The following is a 24,941-nucleotide window of genomic DNA, read 5'->3' as shown; positions in this document are numbered from 1 at the left end:
TGCTGTGTGACTCTGGGCTGATCACTTTGTCTCTCTGGGCTTCCATTTTCTCCTTTTAAAAAAAGAAAAAAAGGAAAGAAAGAAAAAACCCACAAGACATTCTTGCTTCCTCCAGATATCAGCTTGGCATTGGAAATGGGCAGTCCTGAAACCCAATGGTGTCTGACTTTGGGGAACACTTTTTTTGAGTTTGGGGAAAGTCTGGCGTGTCCAGAGAATGCGTAAGACCCAGCTCCCCGCCCCCACACCCCCTGGTGGACAAAATAAGCAAAACTCATTATCTGGGCTCATAACTTGTCAACGCCCGGGGTGTTTGCTTTGTATGAATCTTTGCCCATTTAAGGACCCCAACTCTCTCTGCACCTCAGTTTCTCCCTCTGAGGTTTGGAGGGCACTGATTACTTGGTCGCATGGTCTCCAAGCTCAGGAAGCAAGAAAAGAATGTGGGGATGTTGCTCTATGAAGAGGACTAAGGTGTGAAGGGAGCAGCCGTGGGTGGAAGATCCAATGTGTGACACTGGCCAAGCCCTTTCACTCCTTGGGACTCAGGTTTACCTTCTGGAATAAGGTAGTCCTGGTCCTTAACCTTAACTGAATATTTAACATGTCAGACACCTCTGGGCATTTTTCCGTCTAGCCCCCATTTCACAGATGAGGAAAATGAAGCTCACTTGGTCCATGTCAGAGTTAGCAATAGAGCTGGAATTCAAATCTGGCCTCCCAACCAGGCTGCCCTCATAGATAAAGCTTTCTGACTCCCAGATGGCTTGGGCCAGCCAAGGCAGGAAATTAATCGGCCCTCTGGGCGTCCTTGCAGGTTGCTAGGATACTGGGCGTTACCAAGGAGATGCAGACCCTAATGGGAGTCCGCTGGGGCATGGAGCTGCTCACCCTCCCCCATGGCCGGCAGCTGCGACTAGACCTGCTGGAAAGGTAAGGCAAACCCCGCACTCTGTCCTTCTAATTTGGCCAGTTGGCCAATCACAGACTCTCAGCCCGGCTCCCCAGGGGTTCTGGCCACGCCCCCTACCCCGCTGACCAATCGCAATTTGCTGTCAGCTCGGAGCAATTCTAGTTTTCCAAGGACTGAGTCCTTTAGAACTCACCTTTGCATCCTCTTAGCCAATCACAGTCTATGAATCTTGGCCCCGCCCACCAGCTCTCACTCTGGTAGCGTCCACTAACCTCATTGACCCTTTACAACCACCCAGTTTGGTCTCTGTTCTCCAGCCACTCGGTGCCCAGCCACCCTGGGACCTTGGTTCCCCTCACGTGGCCTCTCCGACAGGTTCCACACCATGTCCATCATGCTGGCTGTGGACATCCTGGGCTGCACGGGCTCCGCTGAGGAGCGGGCAGCGCTTCTGCACAAGACCATCCAGCTGGCGGCAGAGCTTCGGGGGACCATGGGCAACATGTTCAGCTTCGCTGCGGTCATGGGCGCCCTGGATATGGCCCAGGTACGGAGGGGCCCACGCAGAGTGGGTTCAGGTAGACTGTCTTTAAAGAGCCCTGGGATGTGGAAGAGCTGAGTTCTCTTAAGGGCTGACTTGCTCCAAGACCACGTGTTTCCCCTTCTCTGGGCCTCAGCTTCCCCAGCTGTAACATGAACGCGGTGCATTATAGGAATATAAAGAATAAATATAAAATAGCTATCATTTAGTGAGCACTTAATGTATGCTAGATGCTAGTGCTACACTATACTTTACAGGCACCGATTCCTCAAAACAATGTCATAAGGTGAATGTCTTTATTGTCCCCATTTTGCTTATGGAGAAATTGAGGCAGAGCAGTAATTGCCTAAGGTCACACAGTCCAAGGCTGAAAAAATTGGGATTCAAACCAGGTCTGTCTAATTTCAGAGCCTGAACGAACTCCTCACACTACACTTCGGCCCCTCCGCCTAGTGAATAGTAACCACAGAGTCCTAAAGGAAGCAGTTCAACTCCCAGCTCTGCCACTTATTTTTGGAATAACCTCGGGGAAAGTCATTCCCTTCTCTGAGTCTTAGGTCCCTCATCTATAAAATGGGTTGTTTCGGGGGCTTCATGAGGATGTGTGAGAAGAAACCAGTTAGCACCGCTGATGCATGAACGGTGACCATAATAATTATTATCCCACATCTGGGTGTCCACTCAGCAGGGTGGCTTGTAGCCCCACACAGGCCCCTTTCCCGGCTGGTCCCTCACATCTGGTCTCCCCAGATTGCCCGGCTGGAGCAGACGTGGATGACCCTGCGGCAGCGACACACGGAAGGTGCCATCCTCTACGAGAAGAAGCTCAAGCCGTTTCTCAAGAGCCTCAATGAGGGCAAAGGTACCTCCCCCATGTTGCTGTGTGACCTTGCACAGGTTTCAACCCTCTCTGGGCCAGCAAAGACTTTTCTGGTGTGGATGATGATGAGAGCTTGGCTGAGCGCTGTGCGAGCTATTCTTGCACTCACTCTGCCCCTGGCAACTGTGTAAGCGGTCCGGGCTCAGCCCTTGGGGCCCGGCCAAGGGGGCAGTGGACTTAGTTGAAAGAACCTGAAAGGAAAGGTCTGTCCAGGAGTTAGGAGCCCTGGGGACTTTCTGGGACCTCGGGCAGGCCCCACCTTTCCCTTCCTGCATCTCAGTTTTGGGGAGCACAGTGAGCAATGGAGCCCTCCAGGGTCTCTAAGAGCCTGCTGTGTCCCTCCCTGCAGAAGGGCCACCGCTGAGCAACACCACGTTTCCTCACGTACTGCCGCTCATCACTCTGCTGGAGTGTGACTCGGCCCCCGCAGAGGGCCCCGAGCCCTGGGGCAGCACGGAGCACGGGGTGGAGGTGGTGCTGGCCCACCTGGAGGCTGCCCGCACACTGGCGCACCACGGAGGCCTGTACCACACCAACGCCGAGGTCAAGCTGCAGGGTGAGTCAGGCACTGGGCCACCCTCCACTCCCTTGCTCTCCCCTTCCCTCCAAACGTCCATTCCCTTTCTCCGCCCCTCTCTCCTGCCCTGTCTCCCTGACTCGTTTTTCTCATCGCTTTTCTTCCTCACTCATCAGTCCAACAAGCAGTTGTTAGTGGCAGGCACCAGGTGGGCACACATGATTCAGAGCATCACATCTGTGTGTTGGAGCTTCCCTGAGCCTCAGTTTTCTCATCTGTGCAGTGGGCGCTCGGCCCGGTGTCCTGGGCTGCCCGCCAGGAGCTCTCAGTCTAGTGAAAAGGCAGAACTTGAGCAGAGAGAAAGCGGCTTCAGGCAATCCATCTTTGACTGCTGTAGGCATTATCTAAGTCATAAAAGTTCACTGTAGACCGATTGGAAATTCAAGCTGAGCAAAAACAAAGTAAAAAGAAAAACAAAACATCACCCACAATTATCCAGAGGTAAATGCTGTGAACATTCTGGTATATGTTTTTCCTGACGCTTTCTTCTTCCGAAAGAAAAAAGAAAAAAAATATTTTTGCATCGCCTTACAAAATACATATATGTTGCTTAGGGAAAATTTTGGAACTTACAGAAAGATACGAAAAAGAAAAGAAAAATTATCCAAGTCACCCCTCCAATTGACATTAATATTTTATCTTCTAGTCAATTTTTTTTTTAGTTATGAAAAAAACTAGATTTTATTTTCATTTAAGTCACATTAAGTCTATAAATTAACTTAGGGAGAATTGACATCTTTATGATGTTTACTCTTCCTTATCCCAAATGCCTTTCCATTTGTTCAAAGCTTCCCTTTGTTTTTCAAAGATTTTTTTTTCTTCTTTAGACTATTAGGCCTTGAACATTTTCAAAATTTTTCTATTACAGTTTCCCCATTGCTCTCCACTGCTCCCCCCCCCCAACTCCCACAGTCAACCCCCACCCTCTTGTCCATGCCCACGGGTCCTTTATACTTGTTTCTTGACTAGACTCTTCTCCTTCTTTCCCCCCTGCTCTGGTCACTGTCAGTCTGTTCTTCTAGTCATTTTTAAGTTATATGTTGCAAAGTAGGGCTAAGACGAGGTGCTAAACTGTGTGGCCATGTTTGTCAACAGACCTTACTGAATCCCTGGCAGAGTTGGAAGCAGGTGTCCCTTGGAGTGGGGCCCAGAGGGATTTGGTAGCTCCTGCGATAGCACCGGCCTCCCCAGCTGGATGGTGGTCCCCTAACCCCTGTGCCCCACCCTGCAGGGTTCCAGGCCCAGCCCGAGCTCCTGGAGGTGTTCAGCACCGAGTTCCAGATGCGCCTCCTCTGGGGCAGTCAGGGCGCCAGCAGCAGCCAGGCTCGGCGCTATGAGAAGTTTGACAAGGTTCTCACCGCCCTGTCCCACAAGCTGGAGCCTTCCGTCCGTTCCAGTGAGCTGTGACCTCCATGGACCCTTCCCCTCTGCAGCTGCGGGCAGCATCAGGGACAGAGGGGCACAGACCTTTCCCCAGAGCACCCCAGGGACACTGTGATCAGCCCAAGAATGTTCTGGGCTCAATGCCAGGATCTCCCTTGCGCCTCCAGGGTTCTGCATGGACTCTGGGATCCGTCCCACCGGCTACTTGCTCACCAAGACTCCCTTCAGGAAGAACTGGAACCCCTGGTCTCCCTCCAGCTTCTGCTTCCCCCCTTCCTGCTGAGGTGCCCTGTGTTTGAGCCATGGGAGGCTCCTCACACCTCCTCACCTCTCCAGGCATCTGCTCCCACCAACACCAAGGCCTCCATCTGGCTGTAAATAAGTCTTTCTGTTCTGTAAATAGATGTACAGAAGCCATGCTCTTTCTTTCATATAATAAACTTTTATGACTTTCTTCTCTCTCTCAAAGGGCCCTGGGGTGGAAGGAGGCATCTTTTCTCAGGTGAAAGGGGAAAGAATTCACTCAACAGGTATTTATTTAGCACCTGGGACATTCTAGGTTGTACCAGGAACTGGAGTTAATGCCAGTACTAAAACCTAGTCCCTGTCCTAGAGGAGCTTACAGAGGTGGGGATAACTAACCAACTCCCTCCAGTGGGAGAAATACTGACCTGCACCCATCCTACTCCATTCCCTTCCCCCAGGAGGCCACAGTTAAGGTTCCTACAAATCCACAATCAAGGATTCCAGGTGTTTGGGGTGGAAGGGCCTTGTGAAACCTAGGATTCTACCTTCCTTCTGGAAAACCAAGAACTGAGACCTGGGTCACAGCAGAATGAGGAAGTCTGGAACTCAGGCATCCTGACCTGGAGTTTTTCTCTCTCCTCGATAGTGGGGACTACTAATTTCTTTCAGGCTTTGGAATGTGACCCCAGAAGTCGTGTGTGTGTGCACATGTGTTTAGTGGGCAGGGCATCTTTGAAAAGGAAGGTGAACACAGTTGTCTTGATCCCATAGGTAGAGGTAGGCGATGTGGATTAACACGATTCCAAGCCAGGCTAGAAGTCTGGGGAATCCACTCACTGAATTGGAAACGTCTGGGTTTTTGTTGCCCTTCTGAATCCTCTGAGAGAGGCTAGATAACAATAGTGCATTAGATCTTTGGTGACAGCCAGACTCGGGTTCAGTTCTGTTGTTTACTAGTTGAGTTACCTGGGGTATGAGAGGCTTAACCTCACGGGTCCCAATTTCCACCGCAATACAATGGGACAATAGCTTGGTTTCAGGTGCGCCGCAGGAGTTGCCGGTGTTGACTACAACGTCAAACCGCCTTAGGGACTCCGGCTCCGGATTTTCTGTCGGGGTTTACTCCCTTAGCCTTTCCCCTGAAGAGGTATGCCGCAAGGCAGCGGAGGTTTTTTGGAGTCAGAGTTTTCCTTCTCTGATGTGCCCTGACTGGAAGATCGAGCCAGCAACACTTAGCTTGCAGGCCGACGCTCAATCCACTGAGCCAAACCAGCCTGAAGCCAAGCTGTATTGACTCCGTCTTTCCCTTGGACCCTTCAGCTGCGAAGAGAGGGGGGGTCTGCTGCATGGGCAACAGCAGACCCTCCATATCACCCAGCCCAGGCTCTGTAGCTTCAGCTTCACTGGAGAGGACACTCCAGCGTCATCGCAAGATGTCGATTCAACACGGGAGGAGACAGATACCGTGTCACTCCCGAGTCGGACTGCACAACCATTCTCGGCGGTGCAGATAGACTCTTAAGAAGCTACACCATCGTCTCTCGAGACGGACGGCTGCCGACGACAATGGGACAATAACAGAATCAGTCTCTTAGGATTGCTGTCAAAGCATTTAGTGTATTGTAGCTGCTAGATAAGGAACCAGTGTGTTTTATACATAATGGGTTGTCAACGATCATTTATTGAGTACTTTGAGCCAAAACACTATGTGCCTGTCCCTCATTGAAATGCCACCATTTCTCTTTATGACAGGTACTGTTATCATAAGATATGTAAGGCACCTAACACTAATGACACACAGTAGGTGCTCTAAAGCTGTGAGAGTTCTTTAAAAAAGCATGAAAAAGGCAAGCTGTAAGCCGCCGCACAAGTTTTCGCTGCAATCACCGTTGTGGTCATAATTCTTTTTTCTTTCGGGGCTACTATGATGGTACCTTAGTTACCGTGGCCATGGAAACGCGGCCATCCCTCCCAGATTGGACAGTTCGCGGGCTCCCCCTGGAGGCTACCTCCCTGACCTGCTGCGGGACGACTGGGCGGGCATTTGGGAGGAGCGAGAGGGGAGCTGGGAGTTGTAGGCCAAGGGAGGCGGCTGCCGCGGAGCGATGCACGCCGGGTACTGTAGTTCTCGAGAAACGGTTAGCCGTCCCAGACCCAGCTAGTTCCTCAGCTGGATGGCGACTGAGACGCGTGGCTCCGTGTCCTGGGGTTCGCTCCTCTTCGGGCTGCTCGGGCTGGTCTCGGCCGCGGCCGCCGCCTGGGACCTGAGTTCGCTGCACTGCAACTTCGGCACCTTCTGCGAATGTGACTTCCAGCCCGACTTCCAGGGTGAGGAGAGAAGGGGCGGGGAGACCCCAGAGCCCACAGACTCCGGCGCTGCGCCGGGACCGGGACCGGACCCGCAGCGTAGAACCGAAGGGCGGGACTCCCAAACTTCTGGACGGCCAGGGCCGGAAATCGGCCTGGGGCACGGGACTTGGGGCGAGGGTTTGAGGATGCTTGTTTGGGAGAGAGGCCTTTGACAGCGGGGACTTTGGGGAGGTTTAGGCTTATGTTGGGGATGGCCGTCAAGGGAGAAACCTATTTTGGGGATGGGAAGAGGGTTCTGGGGCAGACCCTGTTGAGATCTCGCACCCACTTAGGGCTGAGCGCAATGCAGAGGGAGGCCTGGTGGGGGCGCTGTCGAGCTGAATCAGGCCCGAGGGTGACTCCTGCGGCCGGAGACCCCAATGGCCCCACTTGCTTCCCGCAGATATCTTGTGAAAATATCCCAGACCACAAGGATCCCTAGACCAGGTTCCAGATACCTCTTCCCCCATGAACTCTTCCGTGGCAGGGGCATGTCCTCAGCTCTGACACTGTCCTTCTTGTGGCCCTAGGTCTGGAGTGTGACCTGGCCCAGCACCTGGCAGGCCAGCACTTGGCCAAGGCGCTGGTGGTGAGGGCACTGAAGGCCTTCGTGCAGAAGCCGGCCCCCACTAAGCCGCTGGTCCTCTCCCTGCATGGCTGGACGGGCACTGGGAAGTCCTATGTCAGCTCCCTGCTGGCACAGTACCTCTTCCAGGGTGGCCTCCGCAGCCCCTACGTGCACCACTTTTCCCCCGTTATCCACTTCCCCCATCCCAGCCACCTGGAGCGCTACAAGGTAGGCTGGTTGCATCTTGGATCGTTCTCCTGCATCATGGGGTGCCATGCCCTAGGGAGAGAGTCCTAAGCCCAGAGAGGGGGATTCACTTATCCTAGGCCACACAGCCGGCTGGAGCTGGCCCTCAGGACCCATCCTGAACAGAGCTTCGGATGGTGCCATTCTACCTGGCTGAGAGTTCTCACTTTAATTCCTGGGTGGTGGAGAAGCATAATGGTAACTTAGCTGCCAGGGTTGTTGTGAAGAACAGGAGCTTATATTATTACAGGAGTTAGTGATTGAGCACCTGCTTTTGCCAGACAGTCTGCATTGTCTTCTCTCTGTAAAGCACTTAGTCCCGAGTTGAGGCTCAGAGTAAGAACGGAGTAAATATTAGCTTTTGAAGGGGATTAGTTCTCACCTGGGGGAGCAGTCTGGGGCTGGGAGAGTATCTGCGGTCCCCCTCACACTCCTGCCTGTCTCCTGCAGAAGGATCTGAAGAGCTGGGTCCAGGGGAACCTCACTGTCTGTGGCCGCTCGCTCTTCCTCTTTGATGAGATGGACAAGCTGTCCCCAGGCCTGATGGAGGTCCTGCGACCTTTCCTGGGCTCCTCCTGGGTTGTGTACGGAACCAACTATCGGAAAGCCATCTTCATCTTCATCAGGTGGGGGTGCAGCTGGGCAGTGGGCATAGTGATGGGGATACTTAGAGGTCTCCGTCGTCCAGTCTTGGCCTGGGGTCCCACAGCAGAATACCGTCTCCCTGGGCCCAATCAGGCTTTCCCAAAGCCCCCCACCCTCACTGCCATTCAAGGTGGTTGACTTCCCCTTTCACAATCTCAAAGCCCATTCTGGGCTTAGTCTTTTTTGGTCCTCACCATTTCTTTGTGGAAGCCCTGCTGGGCCAAGAGTGTTCCTTCTTTTGTGGCCAGGAGGACACAGGCCCGGGGAAATAGAACTAGGGTTCTAGAACCACCGCTCAGAGTCCTTACCATGTTTCCTCAGACAAATGAGCTCCCATCTCCTCTCTGAAGAGCAGGGCCGAAGGAATACCCCACTGTCCTCCTAGAGGCTGGGTGAGGGGAAGTCAGCGAAGGGACTCAAAAGTGTTTTGTATACTGTAAAGTGCATGGCGCCTATGGTGAATTTCCAGGGGCCATGGTTGTGGACACTGGCTCTGGAGAGGGGATCTGGTTTCTTTGGAGTGTTTTCAGTGGGTTTGGCCCTGAGCTGGACCCCTAGACTCAGGTTGTGTTAGGTGGCACGTGGGAAGCAGGGCCATATCCTGTCCCCCACTGTCTGAGTCTCGGTCTGTGTCCCCATGGTTTTAGCAACACTGGTGGCGAGCAGATCAACCAAGTGGTACTGGAGGCATGGCGCAACCGCCGGGACCGCGAGGAGATCCTCCTAGAGGAGCTAGAGCCTATCATCTCCCAGGCTGTGGTGGACAACCCACACCGTGAGTCCGGCTCAGGAGCCCACCCGGGGTGGCTTCAGCAGGCTGGGCTTCACACCCAGATCCACCGGGCCGGGATCTGATGCTCCGCCCTCTGACCCAGTACTTCCCAGCCCAGGCTCTGGTGCTCCCGGCTGTCACGCAGCCTCCCTGAGCCCTGGGCCCAGAAGGTCGCTGAGAGCCGTGTACCTACACTGGCCTTTGGGGGGACAGAAGCCCGGCTCCTGTGAAACACGGCTGCTTTTCCCTGCCGCCCCTTCCTGCAGATGGCTTCTGGCGCTCGGGCATCATGGAAGAAGATCTCGTGGACGTGCTGGTGCCCTTCCTCCCGCTCCAGCAGCACCACGTGCGGCACTGCGTGCTCAACGAGCTGGCCCAGCTGGGCCTGGGGCCGCAGGATGACGTCGTCCAGGCCGTGCTGGACAGCACCACTTTCTTCCCTGAGGAGGAGCAGCTCTTCTCCTCCAACGGCTGCAAGACCGTGGCTTCCCGGATTGCCTTCTTCCTCTGACTCCCCAGGGGGCAGCCTTGCCCTCCTCTCCCTGGCCAGGCCGCGCAGGGGCCTCAGCCAGAGGGACCCTTGTGCTGAGCCTCCCTGGAGCGTGGGACCCAGAGCACAAACGGGCGATGAGGAGTGTTGGCCAGGCTGGGAGACAGGGCCGGGTGGGCCTTGGCCTCTTTAGCTGGTCTGAGGGCATCTTGGCTTTTGCTTCCTTCCCCAGGGGAAGGTGCCGGTCACCCCAGAACCTCTATGAGCCTTGACCTTGTCCTCCAGCCTGAGCCTCCTTAAAATGTGAACGGTAACTCAGGGACTGTGGGTCCTGGCTGCTCCCTCCCTCCTCAGTCTCTCCCGTGGACCCCTTGCCCTACCGCTGTACCCGACCCCCCATGTCCCAGGATTGCAAAGCCAGGCTGCCAGCTCCCAGTCTCCACGAATGGAGGGGCTCAAGCTCCCACTTGAGCCTGGTTTTAAAACTTTTTCATTTTGTAAAAGAAGAGAACAAATATAATAAACTTTGCCATGAGACCAGAGTAATGTTGGCTGAGGTTTCTAATTGCTGAGTGCCACTGTGATAGAGTATTTCCCATTTCCAGCAAGAAGTGAGGGGCTCAGTGGCCCCTTCAGAGAGCAGAGGAACTGTCAGGGCTGGCGTTCTGGCCAGCCCGGATTTTGCTGGGGCTCTGACTCAGGCCCTGGGTGATACCCATCTTGCTGGAACCTAAGCTGGTGCTCTGGTTCCAGTTCCAGTTCTGGGAAACCTTGGTCTTGCTGGGATGCTGGCACTGCCTCTGGGTGGCCTCAGTATTGCTGAGGCTCCAGCTCGGGTCATAGAAAGTCTTGGTCTTGCTGGAACTTCGGATCAGTCCCCAGCTCTGGCCCTGGGTGGCCTCAGCCTTGCTGGGTCCCCATCTCCGGCCATGAGCAACCTTGGTCTTTCTGAGCCTCTGCCTTGGGCCTTGGGTGACTTTGGTCTTATTAGGCTTTTGCCTTGGACCCTGCGTGGGCTCCGTGTTGCTGGGCCCCTGGCTCTGGCTCTGCGTGGCCTCCGTCTTCCTGGGCCTCTGGCTCTGGCCCCGGGCAGCCCTGGTTTTTCTGAAGTGCTGGCTCAGGCGCAGGTCTTCCCTGTCGGTTCCTGAGTCTGAGGATTGAGTCTTCGGCAGGGAGGAATTAGAGGATGTCACAGTGGAAGCCGAGGTGCTCCTGTATTCCTGACAGGGGGTGGACATCTCTGTTTCGGAGGTAGACAGGGTCCTGACTGGGAAGGGTGTGCCAAGAGCACCCATCAGGCCACTTTCCCTGGGCAGCCCCAGGAAAAGGAGGCTCTAGGCCTCCCCCTTACCCATATCCCGGAGGTCTTGCATGGCCAAGGGGAGGGCCTGCCAGAGCATGCCAGCCCACCCGTCCTCAGCAACCTGAGCCCTGTAGGTGGGCAAGGGCTGTAAGATAAGGGGGGCGGATATTGAGGGTCCCACTCGCCTAGCCCTGGCCTCCACGGTGCCGGCTACCCCTTGCCCTCTGCGTCCCAGCCACAGCCAACGGCCTGCACTTCGCCCTGCTCCACCTTCCCACATTTGACTAACCCCTACTCCTTCAGGTCCTGAGAGCCCTCTCTGACCCCCCAAAGGGGGCTAAATGCACCCACAGCCCTCCAGTGTACGTCTACACTGTCCTGGTTACCTGTTTACCCACGTGCCTTCTTCCCTTCAGGACTGAGAGCTCCCCGGGGCGGGGGCGGGGCCGTTCGTGCCCATAACCGGCGTGTGGAGCCCAGCCCCGGACTCCCTGGTCAGTTGAACCACGCTGAGTGGAAGGACGGCTGGCCCCCGCTATTTCTATCCCTACCCTGGACAGCTCACACCTGCCCTCGGGACTGTGTTAGGAACAGCATTCCTGGGTGTTTGACTTTTGTCCCTGCCATGCTAGTGCCTGGTGGAATTGGGGGTAAAAGCCCCTTGGACAAGCACGGGGTTTGTGGGCTTATTTCAGGGCGAGGCAAGGGGGCAGAGAGAAGATGGGTCTGAGCGGGGCCTGAGCGGGGCGTGAAGTGGCTGTAGGGAAAGCCAGCCCCAGGCCTGGGCCGGGCGTCGCCACCCTGGGGACTCAGCACGCCCCCTGCACAGGTGGGATGACACTCCCCTTTAGGGTCACACAGCCATCAGCAGCAGAGTCCCCGTTCACACCCAGGCCAGGGAGTCGGATCCCTGACCTCTGCCCACTCTGCGGCTTTGGCTCACGCAGGCCTGGCAGGAACATCGGGGACTTACCGCCCAAGGCGGAGCCTGAAGAGGTCTGATCGAGGTAGCTGTCGGACAGGGACGTCACCTTGCTAGGACCCGGCTCCGGCTCCGGCTTCTCCTAGGGCAAGAGACGGGCTGGGCAGTCAGGCCGTGGGGAGCCCGGGGCCCGTGGCTGCAGCTCGGGAAGGCCAGCAGGCATTGGAACCATCAGTGACTGCTCCCTTGAGCTTAGAGCTTCACAGGGGTCCCAGATTAGGGCTGGGTGGGGACATGGAGAGGCTGCAACTGGACAGGAAGGGGAGTGGTCAGCAGGCTGCTGTGAGCAAGGCACTGTTCAAGGGGCTGCATGGGCCTCAGTTTCCCCATCTGCAGAATGCAAATGAGTTCAAGTCTGGAATGGGCTTCTGTAACCTGTAAAGTGCTGTACCCTGGAAATGACGCGTGAGGAATTGGGGAGCTTCTCCGTGGCTTTACATGTCTTATCCCAGTTCATCCTCCCACACACCGGGAGGAAACTACCGCCGTTACCACGTCACGGAGCAGGAAACCAAGGCTCTGCGCGCCGGGCAGCCTGCCCAGGCACTCAGCCGAGGAGAAGCGGGGCCTGAGTCTGGGTCTGCGGGGCTCCACAGCCAGGCTCGGGTCCCCTCGGGCTGGCCCGCAGGGCTGCGGGGCACTCGCTAGCAGCGCCAGTGCACAGGTGCCAGCGCAGCGCCTCCCTGAGGGAGGGGGCTCACACGATGACTTCGGGGGCCACACAGACCGAAGTTTTGTATATATTTTTTAATATACATAATTTTATTAAAAAAACAAATGCAACATTCTAAAAAACCCAAAATTTACTACTGATACTAATTGCTGAGTTCGCTGTGCTACCATACACAAGTCAAGAAATTAAACCAATAAATATTTAGAAACATTTAACATCCAAAGCCTTAAAATCTAACTGTATGTAGTAGCCCCTCGAAAAGCTACAACCTGCATTTTGAAAAAAGTATTTTCTCTACAAAGATTCTTACCAGCTATACAGAAATCTGTACAGTTCTTATACTGAAGCTAATATTGAGTTGCACTTGAATTCACATTCTTAGCAAAACAATTGCCTGAGCGCACACACATACTCCATACACATCGTTACAGGATAGCTTTTTATTCTTCGTCTTCATCCTCTTCCTCGTCCTCATCCTCTTCCTCTTCTTCCTCCTCCTCATCTTCTGGTTCGTTCTTCTTTGAGCCTGTTGGCCTGCCAGGACCCTTCTCTCCCACTTCACTTTTGCCTTCGGCACGGTATGCAGCCATATCCTTTTCATACTTCTCCTTTAGCTTAGCTGCTTTCTGTCCATACGGTTGCTTATCTTTGGCTGACTGGTCAGACCACATTTCACCCAATTTTTTTGCAGTATCCCCAATGGGTAAACCAGGGTGTTCACTTTTGATCTTAGGGCGATGTTCAGAGCAAAACAGGAAGAAGGCAGGTGGAGGCCTTTTAGGAGCATTGGGATCTTTTTTCTTTCCTTTCTTATCACCTTTGGGAGAAACATAATTTTTCACCTCCCTGTCATAGCGAGCTTTGTCACTCTTTGCCATATCTTCGAATTTTGACTTTTCCTTCGCAGACATGGTCTTCCATCTCTCCGAACATTTCTTGGAGAATTCGGAAAAGTTCACGGAAGAGTCTGGGTGTTTCTTCTTGTGCTCTTCCCAGCACGTCTGCACGAAGAAGGCATACGAGGACATCTTGCCTCTCAGCTTGTTGGGGTCTCCTTTAGCCATGGTGACAGACGGCGTCTACCGAGACGCTTTCCTCGCTGGGCTCCGGCGTGAACTGAAGTTTTGTATTTTTGTGTTTACTGTGAGCTAGAAAGGTAGCGAGGGATTCTGGCCGTTTAGACATGCAGAGCAATGGAGAAGCTCCCCAGTTCCTCACGAGTCAGTCCCCAGAGTACAGCCCATTTCCCTCGGTCGTGCCCACTGTCCTTGGCACACTGATTCACACGCTGTCCCACAGCAGCAGTGGATAAATATTACACTGTGGGGCGTCGCAGGATGGGATTCTCCACACGTGAGAATGAGCACTCAGCCTGGATGCGTGTCACAGACGCTGTCTACTGGAGGGAGCAGAGACCAGAAGGCACATGGCTCTGTCCCCTGAGCAGCAGGCACACTCACCTTCGGCCTGGGCCGGGCTGACGGAGGGGCCTCGAAGGGGGCTCCTGGGGAGCTGGGAGTGTTCTTTCTTGATGTGGGTAACGATGTCATGGGTGAATTCAGTTTGTGAAAATTCATCAAACGGTTCATTTCTGATTTTTGTACTTTTCTCTGTGTTACACTCAATGAAAAGTTCTCATAAATGAATTTAAGAATTAAGAAGACTTGTCACGAGTGGCCAGTGCACAGAGCAGCATTTATGAAGGTGAGTGTGGGCAAGATTTGAGAAGCCTCCTTGGGAGGGGCACACATCCTCATGTGCACTCCCTCAGGGTACCCCTCACTGGTACCATCCCCATCTCACAGCAAGAGGTCTCAGCCCCAGTCACACTGCTGAGTGGTGGCGCAGCTAGGCCTGGAAGCCAGCCTCTAGCCAGCCTGCATCCCTCAGCTCTGGCTTGGGGTGCATTCCACCTGGAGAGACCTCAGGTGTTCTGGCCTCTGGCCCACTCACCTCCTCCTTGGGGTCCTTGGCCTCCTCTGGGTGCGTTGGCTCTGCCTGCGGGGTCTGGGGAGTGGAGTCCAGTTCCTCAGGGGTCTCCGAAGGCTGCCCCTGCTTCCAGGAGAGCTGCAAGGCCCGGGCCTTCTGGCGTTCTAGTTCCCGCTTCCTGAGCTGCCTGCCCAGCCATGGCCCCAGAGCACTGGGTGAGTCCCCGTGATCCACCCCACTGTCCCCAGGCCTGGACAGTGGCCTGAGGAGGCAGCTGGGGCCAGAGGAGCCCTAGGCCCCAATCATTCCCACTCCCGGCTTGCAGCCCCTGCCCAAGGACCTTACCCCACGATGCCTTGAGAGAGGCTGTCCTGCAGCCTGCTTTCCGCCACCTGACGCAGCTGCAGCCTGGCCAGGTGGGCCACCTGGCTGCTAAGCACCTCCTCCACTGACATGCCCGGGAAGAGGTTGGTCATCAGCGGTAGCAGCTGCCAGGAAAGGGGGTGATCAGAGCCAGGGGTGGGCCACGGCAGGGGGCTACCAGGAAAGGGGGCTGCCCTGCCTTTGCAGGGTCCCTTTGCAGGGGCTGAAGAGGGAAGAGTTTATAAATTATTGTTTTTAAACGGCTGGATCCTTTTGCCCCAGAACTATGAGGGGACCACAAGAAAGGAGCTATTCAGTGAGGGGGTGCTGATGGCGTGAGTCTAGCCATGGGTTCTAGAGCCAGACAGATCAGGGTCTAACCTCTAAGCTGTGTGACCTGGGGCAAGGGCACGGGCTTCTCCGAGCCCTACCCTCTTCGCCTGTCAGTTGGGAAGTGATAATATTACCTGCTGGTAGGGTGCTGAAGAGGGTTGGACAGAGTGATGTGAGCTGAAGTGGTTAGAACAGTGCCTGGCATTAGCATCTCTTATCAGTTGCTAGGAAACCAGCTTTCTTCTAGGGATAGGGAATATCTTCAGGTGGCCAGGGCTATTGACTCTGGAGTCCACCCTCCTGGCCCCCAGCGGGAACCCACCTTCGGTTGGTTAGGGTCAAGGAGCAGGGCAGTGGCAACATCCTGGCGGGCCCCAAAAATGTTCTGTGTGAGCAGCCGGCTCCTGGCGCGGTGCAGGTAGTGCTGTGCCCTCTGGGGATTGTGCTGGATGGCCATTGAGAAGTGCTTCTCTGCCTTCTGGAATTGCCTGCAAGATAGCGGGCCACGGGCGGCAGTGAGCTAGGCCACTCGGGGGGGGGGGGGGATAGCAGCTTCTGGGCTCCACTGGGGAGTTTGGGGAAAACTGGCTGGTCTCTGTCCCCTGCCATCGTGCCCCTCTGCTCTTCTCCAGTTATGCTCTTGATGGACCCAACACTCATATGCTAGTGTAAAACACCGACACAAGTGGACATCTTTATGATTTTGGATTAGGGAAGGACTTCCTGAGACTGTCATACACCTAGCAACTAAAAATTAAAAAATTAATTTGACTGTGATTAAATCCTAAGTTATTGAGTAGCAAAAACACCACAAAGGAAAGCAAAAATAGGATATCTATATTTTGCTACATAAGGCATATGATAAGCTAATTTTCCTAACCTATAAAGAACTTTTATAGCCAAGAATAATTTTTTCAATGAGCAATTTAATAGCAAAATGGGAAAAGATTTGGGCAGGGCATAATGGTCAATAAATACATAAAAGATGCTTTGCTGCACTAGCAATTTAAACATGCAAAGTCAAGTGTAAGAGAGCATTTCTTTTTTTCCCCCTGTTAGATTAGCAGAGTTGAAAAACAGTCTTGGCCTTGGCCTGGTAGCTCAGTTGGTTAGAATGTCATCCCAATACACCAAGGTTATGGGTTCAGTCCCCGGTCAGGGCACATGTAAGAATCAACCAATGATGCTTGAATAAGGGGAACAATAAATTGATGCTCCCCCCCTTCCGTTTTCCTCTCTTTCTGTAAAAATCAATTGAAAAAATAAAAATAAAGATAAAGAAAAATAGTCTTAATACCCCCTGCTAGGGAGATTTGGGGAAACCAAGACTCTTTCCCTGGGAGAAATTTATATTGGTTCACTGTTTTTGGATTTGAATATTATATAAAACGTTAAATTTTCACACTCTTTAACCCAACAATTTAACTTTTGGTAATCTAACTATAGTGTTACTAGCATGAGTGCATGAAAAGATATGTCCTGAGTGCTCATTACTGCATTATTTATAGTAAAAAACTGAAAGCAGCCCAACTCTTCATCACCAGTAAAGTGGATAAATAAATAAGACAGTCCTCTATAGTTCTCCCATAGGATGGAATATTATACAAGCAGTAAAAAGAGATTGGTGGTCTTATATGTAATATCATGGTAAATAAAAAAGCAAGTTAATACACAATTTAGCATGATCTCACTTTTGTAAATGATCATTGTTAATACATGCATAGGAAACAGTCTAAAGGAATCTTTACCAAACTTATGGGGGCGGGGAGGCGTTCAGAGGTAGATACTAGAAGGAACTCTCAGGTTCTCAGTTATAACTTACTGAATACTTTTTTATAAAAAGTAAAATTACCATAATATCACGAAAAAAGTGAAAGGTTTTTAGCGGAAACTTGGAAAATAAAATCTATATTTAGGATACACAACTTGGGAAAGCAAAAGCATCTTGACCCAAGGCTCCCAGCAGGCGTGGCCCGGCCCCAGGCCCCGCCCCCAGCATATAGCCCCTCCTCCAGCACATGGCCCCGCCCCCAGCACATGGCCCCGCCCCCGCCGGGGCGCACCTGCTCCTCTGCTCACAGAAACCCATCTTCTCCTGCAGCAGGCCCATACGCAGGTTGGCACCCTCATCCTGCGGGCTCAGCGCCAGCGCCTGCTGGTAGTCCGCCTCGGCAAAGGTCAGGTGGCCCAGCTGGAAGAAGCAGTCTGGGGCCCGAGACCCAGCGCCGGGGGGCTGAGTGGACCCCCATCCCTAATGTCCGAAAGCCCAGCTCAGTCTGCTCCACCCCCCGGAGGGCGAGACCTGAAACTGGTGGGCAGTTGCGGGAGGCTTTCCGTGCCTGATTGCTGAGCGGTCCTCAGCCAGTTTGTCGAAGGCAAAGCTTCCCCGAGTGTGTCCGGGGGTCGCTGAGACTCTTAAATGTTCCCTCCTTCCCTCCCTCTTTCCTCCCTCCCTCAGGGGCCTCAAGTGCCCAGCCCAGGCCTTGGGAAGGCCAGGGGCTCCGGGCCGGCCGCCCCCGCTCACCGCCGCGGTTGATGTAGAGGCCTTTCTCCTGCTGCTCGTCCCTGAGGGCCTTGTTGAGCAGCAGCACGCCCTCCTGGTAGGCGCCCTGCGAGTAGCAGTGCACCGCGAAGTCGTTGTAGGCCAGCAGGAGCTGGCGCTGCGCCTGCCGCACCATGGCCTCCTGGCGCTCGGTCATCATGTCCAGAACCTTCAGGAGGTCCTCCACGGCGGCATCGAACTCCTGGAGCCGTCGGTACATGGTGCCCCTGTGGGGAAGGGACATGAGGGCCAAAGCACGGCCATTGACTGGGGGTGGCTGGGCAAGCCGCTGCCCCCTTGGGCCTTCTGACCGGTGGAAGTGGTGGTGGTGGTGGGGATCCCCCAACCCTCACTAGGTTTGGTCTGTGGGGCCTGGATTGCTGCTCAGATAACCTGCTAGTCACCAGTAATTTTATTTTTCTCAAAAATAGCTTCCCTCTTTCTTTCTGGGAGCCAGGTACATGCAGCTAAGGCCTTTCCATACACAGATGTTTCACCCCCACTGTTCATCTGGGAAAACCCAGGCTCAAGGCAGTTAAAGGGCCCTGAATCAGTGGTGAGTCCTTGTCAGGGTCAGATTCACACCCAAGCCTTGTCCACTGAGCTGGGCTCAGCAGGCCCGTGGGCCCAGGATTCCTCAGGTAACTGAGGCTGCTGCCTGCAGAAACCACCTGTCATGATGCCTGGACCCCAGTGGGGATCAGGGAAAGATTAGTAAAGGTTAGATGGGGAAACTGAAGCCCACGTAGATTCAAGAGCTCCCTGAGAGCACTCAGCTGGACCTAAGACTGGCACCTGCCCTGCTGTACCGGAAGAGGAAGAGGCTGGGGTCCAGAGGGTTGTTCTCTATGGCACAGTTGATACACTGCACTGCATGCTGCAGTTTGCCCTGCACAGCTAGGATCCTGGCATCCTGGTATGACTTCTGGGCCTTGTCCACCATCATCTGGAGCAGCGCCTTGGCCTGTGGGTGCTTGGGATCCAATAGCAAGGCGCTGTGCAGGTCTTGATAGCAGAGGCTGGGCTGCAGGGGCAGGGGGTGACATCAGGGGCACAGGCCAAGCTGAGCCCTACCCTGTCCAGTACGGGCAGGCAGACCGCCAGGCTTGTAGGGGCCTTTCTCTGGGCAGGCTGGTACCATGCCACCCATCCTCAGTGGCTCCACTTTGCTGTTCTGCCTGTTCTGCCTCTTGAAGCAGGCAAGGAACATAGTGGAAAAATTCCATTCTGGGTCCAATCCCTGTCGGCCCCTTCCCAGACATGACCTCAGGTGGGCCAGGTCAGCCTTGGTGGTTTCTACCACGGACTGGGATTTGGAAGACTGCCTCCTTGCAGGCCTCCCGTGAGGCTCACTCAGGGTGGGGGGAGGGTGTGGCATCCTGATGGTGGCTGTCTCGTCCTTCCTACCCTCCCCTCCCCCATTTCTTTGACCTTTAAGCCCAAGATAACTGACCAAGAACAGATTCAGGCCTGGACAGGAACAGAAAACATCCCCAGGCAAATACCTTCCACTGGGTGAGTAGGTCTGTCAGTCAGTCAACAAACAGTTTTAGCAAGTACCTGTGTCCTACAGGGTAATTGGCTGCAGGGTGAGCAGAGCAAACTGTGGACACTGGGAAGTCGAGAGTGGACCCATGGGAGAGGCTAGGGGCAGTGCCACTGAGAACTGGCTGTGTGACCTTAAGCAAGTCCTGTATCCTCATCTGTGAAAAGATGACAAGGGGCTGTACCTACTGAAGCCTTTGAGATAAACATGAGCAAAGTGCTTAGCAAGTGCGTTGCAAGGGCTGAAGTGGTGGGAGCGGCTAAAATCCTGACAGTCAACAATAATTATCAATAATTACTACTCTCCTACCTTTGAAGGATACCTACCCACTGACTCAGTGTGGGACACAGAAGCCCAGCCCCCAGCATAGGGAGGCTCACCTTTCCAACCACCCCCAGGATGCCCCACCTGGTGAGCTGAAGGGAACCCCTGCTGACCCCACCGCCCTCCCCTGTTCTTTCCCCGGTCAGTGTTCTGGATCCCTTCCTTCCCTCAGGCACCTTCCCAGTCAGTCTGGTCCTGACTTCCAAGGACAGTGAAACTGCCTCCTTGCCCATCCTCCCTTGGCCCCGTCCTCTTCTGCTGGATGGCACCCAGCCTCCTCCCAGGCTCCTGGCCTCCAGACTTGCCCCTCCAGCCCACACTCCCTCTGGCAGCCAGAAGGATCTTTCTAAAGCCCACTGCCCCAGGGGACACACTTTTGAGGTTCCTACTGTCCCCAGGAAGAAGGCAGGGTTGTCCTGGGTTCTCAAGGTCCTGCCTGATGCCCTCACACACCGAAAGTCCCCTCCTCCCTTGTGACCCCAAGTTTCCCTTGCCCCTAAGCTGTTCCCTGTACTGTCTGTCCCCATGCCTAGTCCGGGGAGTGTGCCAGCTGGGGATGCTTAGTAAATGCCCACTGAGGCAAATAGGGAGGGAAGGAGGGAGGGAGGGAGGGAGGAAGCCACCTTTCTAACGGAACTCTAACACTGCTTCATACTCTCCTGAAGTCATTCTTCATGCAATTACCTGTTCAGGGATGTCTCCCCAGGACTGTGAGTTCTGTAATGGCAGTGGTGGCCCAGGTCTCTTACCTTGTGGTTTCTGGGGGCCATTGCAGGCCTGGCACAGAGCTGGAGCTCAGTGACAATGGAACAACTACTGTCAGTGCCAGTCGGGGCCTCTGCCCACAGAGGACAGTCCCCTACTGCACTGTGGGAGGCGATTTCAGAGCTGGCTGATGACCTAGCTGCCTCCTACAATCTTGGTGTGTGCTGGGGGGCATGCAGGCTGGGAGAAGGGCCACCACCTGCCCCACCCTCCCTGTTCTACCTTCTGGAAGAAGTTATAGAGCCTGGCCCGGAGGATGTAGACATCAGCATTGGTCGTGCCAATATTCACCTCCTTGGTGACAAGTGAGAGGCAGTCATGATGTCGTTTGAGGGCCAGGAGACAGGCCATGCTGAGGGCAAAGAGCAAAGGTGCTCTGTCTGCTAAAGCAGCAGTTTCCCACCTTTCTCACATCATGGTACACATGAACTAATTACTACAATTCTGTAGCACACCAAAAAATATATTTTTTGCTGATCTGACAAAAAAGAGGTATACTTTAAAAATATATATTTATTTTTAGAGAGAGGGGAAAGGAGGGAGAAAGGGAGAGAATCATCAATATGTGGTTGCCTCTCATACATCCCCAACTGGGGACCTGGCCCGCAACCCAGGCATGTGCCCTGACTGGGAAGTGAACCGGCACTCAATCCACTGAGCTACACCAGGTGGCTATTGTAGTGGCTGTTGCTATTATTACTTTTCAATCCTCACCCGAGGATATATCCACTGATGAGAGAGACAGACAGACAGACAGACAGACATCGATGTGAGAGTAACATCAATCCGACCAGAGAACTGAACCCACAACCCAGGCATATGTCCTGATAGGGAATTGGACCACAGCCTTTTGGTGTACAGGATGATGCTCCAACCAACTGAGCCACACTGGCCAGGGCTGATGTCACTTTTTAATTTGACAATCTAAGAGAAAAGAGGTCAGTGGCCCTGACTAAATAGTCAAGTATTGAATATTTTTAAAATTCTTGTGGCACACCGGTTGAAAATCTCTGTGCTAGAGGGACGGGAAGGGACTGCTGGAGAACCGGACCGGCAAGGACACAAATGGGACACTTACCATCGGTAACGGAAGTAGGATTTCTCGGGCTGGAGCTCAAAAGCTTGCGAGAAGACGTTCAGGGCGTCCAGAAAGGCACATTGCTCAAACAGGCACTGGCCCTGGGGACACAAGGAGCAGGCACTTCTGCTTCCAGCCCTGGCCCAGCAGCACTCATGAGAGGGAGCCGGCAATGCTGGGGTGGAAGGGGACAGAGACCAGAGACAGGGACAGAGTTCTTTAGATCTGGAGAGACTTGAAGAGTCAAAGACACAGATGGACAGAGATACAGAGCTAGGGGGAGACAGCACGAGGAAGTGAGAAATATATACTTGGCGAGAGACAGCAATACAGAGACACAGGAACAAAGAGAAATAACAGTGTCTGGGAGGCAGGCAAGCGCCGCAGCCAACAGTAACAGGCTCTGGCCAGGACCAGGGCTCTGCGTGCCGAGCGCTGTGTTGAGAACCTGAACTTGCTATCTCACTGGTACTAACGAGCATCCTGCTTTTAGGTAAAAGAACTGAGGCTCCAAGAGGTGAAGTAACTTCCCCAAGGTCACACAGGAAGTGTCAGTGCTGGACTCAGGACCCCAACAGACAGATTAAGCATGTGATGTGGGTGTCCCAAATGTTTCTTTTCAAGAATTGAATAATTATTGACATTAAAAACAAAGATATCTAAGTTTTCAAAATGGGAAAAACTCAGGACTTTGTTGGTACTTATGGTTTAATATCGTTTTTGAACTGCAAATGGGGCCAGTATTACCTTTTTAGTGCTTAGAGTCTCTAGATTCTAGGTCTGTACTGCTCAGTACAATAGCCATCAGTTTCATGTGGCTAAATAAGTTTAACTAAAATAAAATACAATGAAAAAAAATCAGTTCTTCAGTCACACTTGCCACATTTCAAGGGCTCAACAGTTCCATGTGGCTAACGGCTACTAGATTAGACAGTGCCGAGTAGATCATTGTCATTATTGCAGAAAGTTCTGCTGGACAATGTTACAAAATGTTACCCAGTTCTGGCTGGTGTGGCTCAGTGGATTGAGCACCAGCCTGTGGACCAAAAGGTCGCCTGTTCGATTCCCAGTCAGGGCATATGTCTGGGTTGCAGGCCAGGTCCCCATTTGGGGATGTGAGAGGCAACTGATCGCTGTCTCTCTCACACATCATGTTTCTCTTTCTTTCTCCCTCTTTTCCCCTCAGTCTAAAAATAAACAAATAAAATCTTTAAAAAAAAACAAAACTTCACCCAGCTCTGGGTGGTTGGCCTACTTGGGATGTGGGAGAGGTCAGGAGAGGGACAGACACAGAGACAAGGTGTTTCCCAGGGAGTCAGAACTAGTCTCAGGAGCAAGGGAAGCCCCATAGCCAGAGGGAGACCCAGCAGGCCTGGGTGTGAGGTGGGCACCTAGCATGGCCTGGGGCTGCCCCAGGCACCTGCAGGTAAAGCACAAAGGTGAGGCGCTCCAGGAACTTGGTGTTCTCTGGCTGGAAGGAGTAGGCCCTTTGCAGATTCTGGGTGGCCGAGGAGAAGTCACACAGCCGGATGTAGGCTTCGGCTCTTAAAACATAGAAGTCTACCTGAGGAAGAGGAAACCCAGGCTGCTGTCATCCCCTCCCCCCAGCCCACCCTGAGGCTTGACACTCAGTGACCAGCAAGGACTTGGTGGCCCTGAAAGGAGGGACCTGGCAGGTGTGATAGACAGTGAGAGGGATGTGTACCAGAGACTGCCTGTGCCCACCCAAACCTCCCCCCTCACCAGCTGGGAGTCCAGGTAGAGGGCACGGGAGAAGAAAAGCACAGCCAACTCCCAGTCTTCTTGCTCCAAGCACTGGTAGCCTTGGTGGTAGCTGTGGGGACAGGAGGCACAGGCAGAGGGGTGGGCCGTGACCTTGACCCACCTAGGGCATACAGTTGGGGCTGTGCAAGTGGGTGAGAGGCACTTGGGTGGAGACAGGATGGGTAGGAGATTCTTGGAGCTCATCTGGGCCAGCAGCATTTGATCCACTGAGGCAGAAGAGCCCTATTACACAGGTGAGTTTATTGAAGCCCAGGGAGGGAGAGTAACTGGCTCAAAGCTGCACAGCATGTGAATAGACACCAGGGACCCTGGGACAAAGTAGTCACTCACTATTCTCTGACTTTTAAGGGCACTGTTAACCCAGTGATCGATGGTCTTATCTCATCAAAGCTCTGGAACACCTGGCTGGTCCCAAAGATGCGCCTTATGGTCTCCTTTGGGAGCGGAGTCGCCTGTGGCTTTGGGATGTGCTGTGAGGGAGCCTGTTCAAGCCCCAGAGGATCCTAGTACCAAGGGACAGCAAGCTGGAGCAGGCCTCAGAGATGACCCCTATGCACTTACACTCTGGTCAGGTGTGTTACAGGATGGAGGAGGGGTGGAACTGCGGCCTGGCAGGAGCCACAGTCGGGTCTGGTGGCACTCCCAGCCTTTTCCCTTTAGGGATGTTCCATTCTCTCTCCAGTTCCGTCCCACCCCCTCTCCTATGGTCAAGGTCAGGGGTCAAGAGTTTCAGGCTCACACTGCGCTCCGCTCTTCCTGGTTCCCCTCATTACCCTTCTCCAGCTACTGACACCCAAAACTCTAATGTCTACAGCTCAGACCCTGTCCCAAGCTGCGGGCTCCAGGGGCCTGCAGCTCCCAGCATATCCTGTGTGACGCCCACGCCCAGCAGGTCAAACTGAGCTGTAAATCCACCTTCTATGCCGGACAGAGACCTACGTCCCATCAGTCCTCAAGTCCTGTCTGTCCCATCTCCTAAAGACCTCTTAGACACCTCCTCTTCTCTCACCCTCTCATCTGGGCCAGTGCCATCTCTGCCAGGACGCCAGCATCGGCCACCCCTCCAACCTCCGCACTGGGCGCACGTCCCAAGTCCTCTGTTCTCTGCACAGCAGCCTGGGACTTTGCTGAATTGTACAGCTGATCCTGCCTCTCCCATACTCAAAACCTTTCCTGAAAACTCAGTGTAGGTCTCTTCTCTCCCGACCCTCTGCCTTTGCTTTAGCTTTCTCCCGCACCCCTCCGGAGTCTGTCATGAGGCCCCTTCCAGGAAGACCAGTGGGGCTGAATTGGCTACAGCGCGGCCCTGGCCCAGACGTTGCTAGGCACCATCTCCACGACGCCCACAGGCTCCGCCCCCTGGCCACGCCTCCGGCAGCCGAGGGCTGTTTGAGCCAGAGAAAGAGTAGCAAACTCTTACTAGCTGGGGAGGCTGAGGCCGCAGCGTGGGGAGGACGTGCCGGGTCTCCGCGGCGAGGCACGACCACAGCACGGGCCAGAGCAAGGCTCGCTCCTCCCAGTCCGGAGATAAAGCAAGGGCTCTGCGAACCTCACAACAAACCCGTCCGGACGCGGTGACGCCGCGTCACGGAATGCGCGGGGGTGCCCAGACACAGCCACCGCCCCGCCACTTCCTCCCCTCCGCGGATTGGACGCTGGAGGCAGGTGGTGACCGCGATTGGCCAAATGGTGGATGACGTCATGGGCG

The 24,941-nt window shown here is 54.1% G+C and overlaps 3 protein-coding genes and 1 pseudogene across 6 annotated transcripts in view; 2 read left to right on the top strand and 2 right to left on the bottom strand.

Annotated features, from left to right (window-relative positions):
- Positions 1 to 4,748, top strand: part of SH2D3C (SH2 domain containing 3C) — a 31,216-nt gene extending 26,468 nt beyond the window's left edge. For all 3 annotated transcript variants that reach the window (XM_090274765.1, XM_090274763.1, XM_090274764.1), the window contains 5 exons: positions 818 to 933; positions 1,289 to 1,460; positions 2,205 to 2,316; positions 2,684 to 2,890; positions 4,143 to 4,748. In XM_090274765.1, coding sequence (XP_090130891.1) covers positions 818 to 933; positions 1,289 to 1,460; positions 2,205 to 2,316; positions 2,684 to 2,890; positions 4,143 to 4,318 — 783 coding nt within the window. In that variant the 3' untranslated portion in view covers positions 4,319 to 4,748. The remainder of the gene's footprint in view (positions 1 to 817; positions 934 to 1,288; positions 1,461 to 2,204; positions 2,317 to 2,683; positions 2,891 to 4,142) is intronic.
- Positions 4,749 to 6,645: 1,897 nt separating this feature from the next.
- Positions 6,646 to 10,152, top strand: TOR2A (torsin family 2 member A). 2 transcript variants are annotated; one of them, XM_090276020.1, is made up of 5 exons: positions 6,655 to 6,868; positions 7,420 to 7,685; positions 8,154 to 8,329; positions 8,996 to 9,123; positions 9,387 to 10,152. In XM_090276020.1, the coding sequence occupies exons 1-5, from the start codon at positions 6,715 to 6,717 to the stop codon at positions 9,629 to 9,631; spliced, it is 969 nt and encodes a 322-aa protein (XP_090132146.1). In that variant the 5' UTR covers positions 6,655 to 6,714; the 3' UTR covers positions 9,632 to 10,152. The 2 variants fall into 2 exon arrangements, with proteins under 2 accessions (XP_090132147.1, XP_090132146.1); XM_090276021.1 differs by lacking the exon at positions 8,996 to 9,123 and having other exon boundaries at positions 6,646 to 6,868; positions 9,387 to 9,581.
- A 90-nt stretch (positions 10,153 to 10,242) lies between these two features.
- TTC16 (tetratricopeptide repeat domain 16) lies at positions 10,243 to 24,936 on the bottom strand. Its single transcript, XM_090275275.1, has 15 exons — positions 24,795 to 24,936; positions 24,563 to 24,618; positions 23,564 to 23,736; positions 23,192 to 23,282; positions 22,869 to 23,012; positions 21,449 to 21,549; positions 20,593 to 20,722; positions 18,545 to 18,759; positions 17,718 to 17,962; positions 17,257 to 17,398; positions 15,516 to 15,681; positions 14,843 to 14,985; positions 14,522 to 14,684; positions 11,887 to 11,971; positions 10,243 to 10,877 (listed from the first exon to the last, which is right to left on the bottom strand). Exons 1-15 carry the CDS (start codon positions 24,934 to 24,936, stop codon positions 10,243 to 10,245), a joined length of 2,631 nt encoding a protein of 876 aa, XP_090131401.1.
- On the bottom strand, positions 12,792 to 13,643 carry LOC150013750 (high mobility group protein B2 pseudogene; annotated as a pseudogene).
- Positions 24,937 to 24,941: the final 5 nt, after the last annotated feature.

This window comes from Furipterus horrens, unplaced genomic scaffold (genome assembly GCF_987537825.1).
Source record: "Furipterus horrens unplaced genomic scaffold, mFurHor1.1.pri manual_scaffold_4, whole genome shotgun sequence".
In the NCBI taxonomy this organism is placed as follows: domain Eukaryota; kingdom Metazoa; phylum Chordata; class Mammalia; order Chiroptera; family Furipteridae; genus Furipterus; species Furipterus horrens.
This window is presented reverse-complemented; position numbering and strand designations above follow the sequence as displayed.

What these genes read in the sequence shown, in the direction of transcription:
- TTC16 (XM_090275275.1), bottom strand. Translation starts at nt 24,936, where the DNA reads ATGACGTCATCCACCATTTGGCCAATCGCGGTCACCACCTGCCTCCAG. An exon ending in CCCAGCCTCTTCCTCTTCCG is followed by an intron (nt 17,963 to 18,544) that starts GTACAGCAGGGC and finishes CCTTCCCCACAG; the next exon opens with GGGCACCATGTACCGACGGC. An exon ending in CCTCTACATCAACCGCGGCG is followed by an intron (nt 17,399 to 17,717) that starts GTGAGCGGGGGC and finishes CTCGGGCCCCAG; the next exon opens with ACTGCTTCTTCCAGCTGGGC.
- TOR2A (XM_090276020.1), top strand. Translation starts at nt 6,715, where the DNA reads ATGGCGACTGAGACGCGTGGCTCCGTGTCCTGGGGTTCGCTCCTCTTC. An exon ending in GCCACCTGGAGCGCTACAAG is followed by an intron (nt 7,686 to 8,153) that starts GTAGGCTGGTTG and finishes TGTCTCCTGCAG; the next exon opens with AAGGATCTGAAGAGCTGGGT. An exon ending in TGTGGTGGACAACCCACACC is followed by an intron (nt 9,124 to 9,386) that starts GTGAGTCCGGCT and finishes CCCTTCCTGCAG; the next exon opens with ATGGCTTCTGGCGCTCGGGC.